The sequence below is a fragment of the Pseudorasbora parva genome, chromosome 9 (assembly GCF_024679245.1).
Source record: "Pseudorasbora parva isolate DD20220531a chromosome 9, ASM2467924v1, whole genome shotgun sequence".
Classification (NCBI taxonomy): domain Eukaryota; kingdom Metazoa; phylum Chordata; class Actinopteri; order Cypriniformes; family Gobionidae; genus Pseudorasbora; species Pseudorasbora parva.
The window spans coordinates 48,191,518-48,197,556 of NC_090180.1; the positions used below are offsets into that span (position 1 = coordinate 48,191,518).

At 38.7% G+C, this 6,039-nt stretch overlaps 1 protein-coding gene across 1 annotated transcript in view; it reads right to left on the reverse strand.

The window, feature by feature from the left end:
• Window positions 1-3,328, reverse strand: part of LOC137089333 (nucleolar protein 9) — a 29,705-nt gene extending 26,377 nt beyond the window's left edge. The window contains exons 1-2 of the mRNA XM_067452896.1: window positions 3,204-3,328; window positions 1,651-1,913 (exon numbers count right to left, since the gene is read on the reverse strand). Of these exons, the coding sequence (XP_067308997.1) occupies window positions 1,651-1,897 (247 nt within the window). The 5' untranslated portion in view covers window positions 1,898-1,913; window positions 3,204-3,328. The remainder of the gene's footprint in view (window positions 1-1,650; window positions 1,914-3,203) is intronic.
• Between the last annotated feature and the right edge of the window lie 2,711 nt (window positions 3,329-6,039).

The following is a 6,039-nucleotide window of genomic DNA, read 5'->3' on the forward strand; positions in this document are numbered from 1 at the left end:
CCTTAGCATATTGTGATAAAGTTCATTATTTTCCATAATGTAATGATAAAAATTTAACTTTCATATATTTTAGATTCATTGCACACCAACTGAAATATTTCAGGTCTTATTGTTTTAATGCTGATGATTTTGGCACACAGCTCATTAAACCCCAAATTCCTATCTCAAAAAATTAGCATATCATGAAGCGGTTCTCTAAACGAGCTATTAACCTAATCATCTGAATCAACGAATGAACTCTAAACACCTGCAAAAGATTCCTGAGGCTTTTAAAAACTCCCAGCCTGGTTCATTACTCAAAACCGCAATCATGGGTCAGACTGACCTGACTGCTGTCCAGAAGGCCATCATTGACACCCTCAAGAGAGAGGGGAAGACACAGAAAGACATTTCTGAACGAATAGGCTGTTCCCAGAGCGCTGTATCAAGGCACCTCAGTGGGACGTCTGTGGGAAGGAAAAAGTGACGCTGCACAACGAGAAGAGGTGAGCGGACCCTGAGGAAGATTGTGGAGAAGGACCGACTCCAGACCTTGGGGGACCTGCGGAAGCAGTGGACTGAGTCTGGAGTAGAAACATCCAGAGCCGCCGTGCACAGGCGTGAGCAGGAAATGGGCTACAGGTGCCGCATTCCCCAGGTCAAGACACTTTTGGGCTACAGAGAAGCAGCACTGGACTGGTGCTCAGCGGTCCAAAGTACTTTTTTCAGATGAAAGCAAATTTTGCATGTCATTGTGAAATCAAGGTGCCAGAGTCTGGAGGAAGACTGGGGAGAAGGAAATGCCCAAATGCCTGAAGTCCAGTGTCAAGTCCCCACAGTCAGTGATGGTCTGGGGTGCCATGTCAGCTGCTGGTGTGGGTCCACTGTGTTTGATCAAGGGCAGGGTCAATGCAGCTCGCTATCAGGAGATTCTGGAGCACTTCATGCTTCCATCTGCTGAAAAGCTTTATGGAGATGAAGATTTGGTTTTTCAGCACGACCTGGCACCTGCTCACAGTGCCAAAACCACTGGTCAATGGTTTACTGACCATGGTATTACTGTGCTCAACTCTCCTGACCTGAACCCCATAGAGAATCTGTGGGATATTGTGAAGAGAAAGTTGAGAGACGCGAGACCCGACACTCTGGATGAGCTTAAGGCCGCTATCGAAGCCTCCAGAACCCCTCAGCAGCGCCACAGGCTGATCGCCTCCACGCCGCACTGAAGCAGCCATTCCTGCTAAAGGATTCCCCACCAAGGGTTGAGTGCAGAACTGAACATCATTATTTGAAGGCTGACTTTTTTTGTATTAAAAACACTTTTCTTTTATTGGTCGGATGAAATATGCTAATATTTTGAGATTTTAATGAGCTGTATGCCAAAATCATCAGTATTAAAACAATAAAAGACCTGAAATAGTTTTTTTGTTTTGTTTTACCTGCCCTCATAAAAACAAAAACAAACAAAAAACACTTATAGCATTTTCACAATGCACTTGAATAAAGTTAAAGGTGTAATGTGCCGTTTGTCCTGTAGGGGACCTCATAACTCTCTCTTCTTACGATACACTTCCAGCTTTACGATTACTCCAATTTTCAAGCGCTACTTAAGTTACGATGCTTTTGGGAAACGCAGCCCTGGTCTTTTCAGGTCATCTGCATTCCTCTCACCTTTCTCCTCTTCATCCGAGAATTCCTCTTTCAGTCGGTCACTGACGCGCCGGAAATATCCGACCGTCATGGCGTCCAGCCGCGGCTTCTTCCCCCCGCCATCAGCGCCGCTTTCCTGCACGGGCCGCTTCTGACCCTTCTGCCCATCCTTTAATAACCTCTGACCTTTGGCTTTCATCTCCTCAGGCTGACCCTTCTGCCCATCCTTTAATAACCTCTGACCTTTGGCCTTCATCTTCTCAGGCATCACCTTGATCGCACACCTAAAAATACAAAAGCAAACCCTGGTCTTCCTTACAATGTATGATGATGATGATGGTATTAACGTGTCACAGTATTTTGTTTTAATGCTCAACCAAGAATTAAATTACCATATTCATAATACTGCAGAAATATCAAATCATCATGGAAGCACATTTCAGCCACACAAGAAGAAAATATAACTTTGTAAATAATAATTATGAGATAAGTTACAAATATTGACATGCTAAGGCATATTTGTGAGGGTGAAATAATAAAAAATATTACAAAATCTTACTTATGACAAAGTAAAAAAATATTTTTTTTAATCTCACAGTTATGACGCATTTTGTTAAAATGTTGCAATTTTGTTTCATAATTAATTTAAGTTGACCAAAGCATGAATATGTTTTTGTTTTAACTTGTGGCTGTTGGTCTGTCTTCCATAGTATTTTAATATATAGTTTATTAAACGGTCCTAATATAATATAATATAAAGTCATATTTATGAGATGAAAAATCTAAAATATGGCATTTAAGTCTTAATTATGACATGAAAGTCATAATTTTTAATCTCACAGTTGTGGCGTAGTGTCATAATTATGTTGACTTTTTTATATAATGATAACTTTTTTGTGTGTCATAATTAATTTACCAAAGCATGATCTGTTTTTAGTTGTGGCGGAGTTGGTCTTCCATAGTGTGTTGATATAGTATGTTAATATTTATGAGATGAAAACTCAAAATTACGGCATAAAAGTCACATTTATGGCATTAAAGTCTTAATTATGACATGGAGAGTCTTTGTCACTGATATCTAGTATGTTTAACAGTATTTTCCATACTAATATATGACATACTAAATCATATATTTAAAGACAAAAAGTCTAAATGACGGCATAAAAGTTTTAATAACAACTGTTTTTTATTCATCTAACAGTTATGGCACAGTATGCCATACATGTTTGCCATAATTATTACCTTTTTTGTGTCATAATTAATGTAGATTGCCCAAACATGACTTTGTTTAGTTTTTTCACCTGTGGCCGAGTTGGAAACGCAATAGCAAAGAATACCACTAAACTACTATGGTAAATGTACAAATCACCATGTTAATATTATTATCATACTGTTTTGCAACACAATCAATAAACGCGCAAATAGTTGATAACATGAGAGACAATCGCTTAATAACTGATCGAGGCATCGAGTCACTAGATCGATCAGCACGATCAACTGTAGCACTGATAATCACGAAAGAAAACCTCATTAACACATGATAACTAATAAATAGCATGAAATATTGAGCTTACCAGTGTGATTCTGCTCACATGTGTACGGATGCATGCGACGCGGCGTGATGACGAAAGGCGACGTGATAGCAGGCGCAGCAGCCGTTTCACAAATAAAAGTCCTGTCACACAAAACTAAAGTCCTGTCACGCAAAACTAAAGTCCTGTCACACAAAACTAAAGTCCTGTCACACAAAACTAAAGTCCTGTCACACAAAACTAAAGTCCTGTCACGCAAAACAAAACAAAAGTCCTGTCACACAAAACAAAACAAAAGTCCTGTCACACAAAACAAAAGTCCTGTCACGCAAAACTAAAGTCCTGTCACACAAAACTAAAGTCCTGTCACGCAAAACAAAACAAAAGTCCTGTCACACAAAACAAAACAAAAGTTCTGTCACACAAAACAAAAGTCCTGTCACGCAAAACTAAAGTCCTGTCACGCAAAACTAAAGTCCTGTCACACAAAACAAAACTAAAGTCCTGTCACGCAAAACTAAAGTCCTGTCACACAAAACAAAACTAAAGTCCTGTCACGCAAAACTAAAGTCCTGTCACGCAAAACAAAACAAAAGTCCTGTCACGCAAAACTAAAGTCCTGTCACACAAAACAAAACTAAAGTCCTGTCACGCAAAACTAAAGTCCTGTCACGCAAAACAAAACTAAAGTCCTGTCATGCAAAACTAAAGTCCTGTCACACAAAACAAAACAAAAGTCCTGTCACGCAAAACTAAAGTCCTGTCACACAAAACAAAACTAAAGTCCTGTCACGCAAAACTAAAGTCCTGTCACGCAAAACTAAAGTCCTGTCACGCAAAACAAAAGTCCTGTCACGCAAAACAAAACTAAAGTCCTGTCATGCAAAACAAAACAAAATTCCTATCATACAAAACAAAAGTCCTATCATACAAAACAAAACTAAAGTCCTGTCACACAAAACAAAACTAAAGTCCTGTCACGCAAAACAAAATTAAAGTCCTGTCATGCAAAACAAAAGTCCTATCATACAAAACAAAAGTCCTATCATACAAAACAAAACTAAAGTCCTGTCACACAAACAAAACTAAAGTCCTGTCATGCAAAACAAAACAAAAGTCCTATCATACAAAACAAAAGTCCTATCATACAATCATCCTGTCACATAAAACTAAAGTCCTGTCACGCAAAACAAAACAAAAGTCCTGTCATGCAAAACTAAAGTCCTGTCACGCAAAACAAAACAAAAGTCCTGTCACGCAATACAAAACTAAAGTCCTGTCACGCAAAACAAAAGTCCTGTCACGCAAAACAAAACTAAAGTCCTGTCACGCAAAACAAAAGTCCTGTCACGCAAAACAAAACTAAAGTCCTGTCACGCAAAACTAAAGTCCTGTCATGCAAAACAAAACAAAAGTCCTATCATACAAAACAAAAGTCCTGTCACGCAAAACAAAACTAAAGTCCTGTCACACAAAACAAAACTAAAGTCCTGTCACGCAAAACAAAAGTCCTGTCACGCAAAACAAAACTAAAGTCCTGTCATGCAAAACAAAACAAAAGTCCTATCATACAATCATCCTGTCACATAAAACTAAAGTCCTGTCACGCAAAACTAAACAAAAGTCCTGTCACACAAAACTAAACAAAAGTCCTGTCATGCAAAACAAAACAAAAGTCCTGTCACACAAAACAAAACAAAAGTCCTGTCACGCAAAACAAAAGTCCTGTCACGCAAAACAAAAGTCCTGTCATGCAAAACAAAACAAAAGTCCTGTCACACAAAACAAAACAAAAGTCCTGTCACGCAAAACAAAAGTCCTGTCACGCAAAACAAAAGTCCTGTCACGCAAAACAAAAGTCCTGTCACGCAAAACAAAAGTCCTGTCACACAAAACTAAACAAAAGTCCTGTCACGCAAAACAAAAGTCCTGTCACGCAAAACTAAACAAAAGTCCTGTCACGCAAAACAAAACAAAAGTCCTGTCACACAAAACTAAACAAAAGTCCTGTCACGCAAAACAAAACAAAAGTCCTGTCACACAAAACAAAACAAAAGTCCTGTCACGCAAAACAAAAGTCCTGTCACGCAAAACTAAACAAAAGTCCTGTCACGCAAAACTAAACAAAAGTCCTGACACACAAAACAAAGCTAAGGTCCTGTCACGCCAAACAAAACAAAAATCGTAAACCTGTAACCTTAACCACGTCTGTTGTGAAGTGAATGTCACGCACGATTGAGGCAAATAAACTAAACATTCAAGCGTCCAACTAAGCACAAATAGCACAATTTATTTGCGCAAGTTGCGTCTGGTGTGAACACATTTTAAAGCTCCACTGTGTGATATTTCCCCCATCTAGCGGTGTAAAGGTATATGACTATCCAGTGAATAATAGTTTCTGTTCCTCTCAATTCTGATTTCGTTCTAACTCCTACGGTGGCCGATTTAGTCCAAGATTAACATGGCAATCCCCCTCTTCACATTCGACGTGGTGCCATTGAGTGTTAAAACGCGAAAGGTGAAGCTTGAATTTACGGGTATGTCCCTCTTTGGCTAATGTACTTTCAAGATGGAGGGGCAACATGGCGAACCAGCATTCGAACCCCTCACCCGTATGTGTTTCCAATGGCATATTATAAACTTACGAGAATACTTTATTACTTGAAAGAAGTAAATATACATTAATGAGCACATATATTTTAGAATGAACTTAGTGTTTTTAGCTAAGAATAAACTAAAAAAGTTACACAGTGTAGCTTTAAGGGGTGTGTGTAGATAGAAACGGCTCATTCTAAGATAATAAAAACAACAATACTCCACTGACATACTTATCATATCATATTGCATTGATCCTCATGAATATTACACACTGCTCACA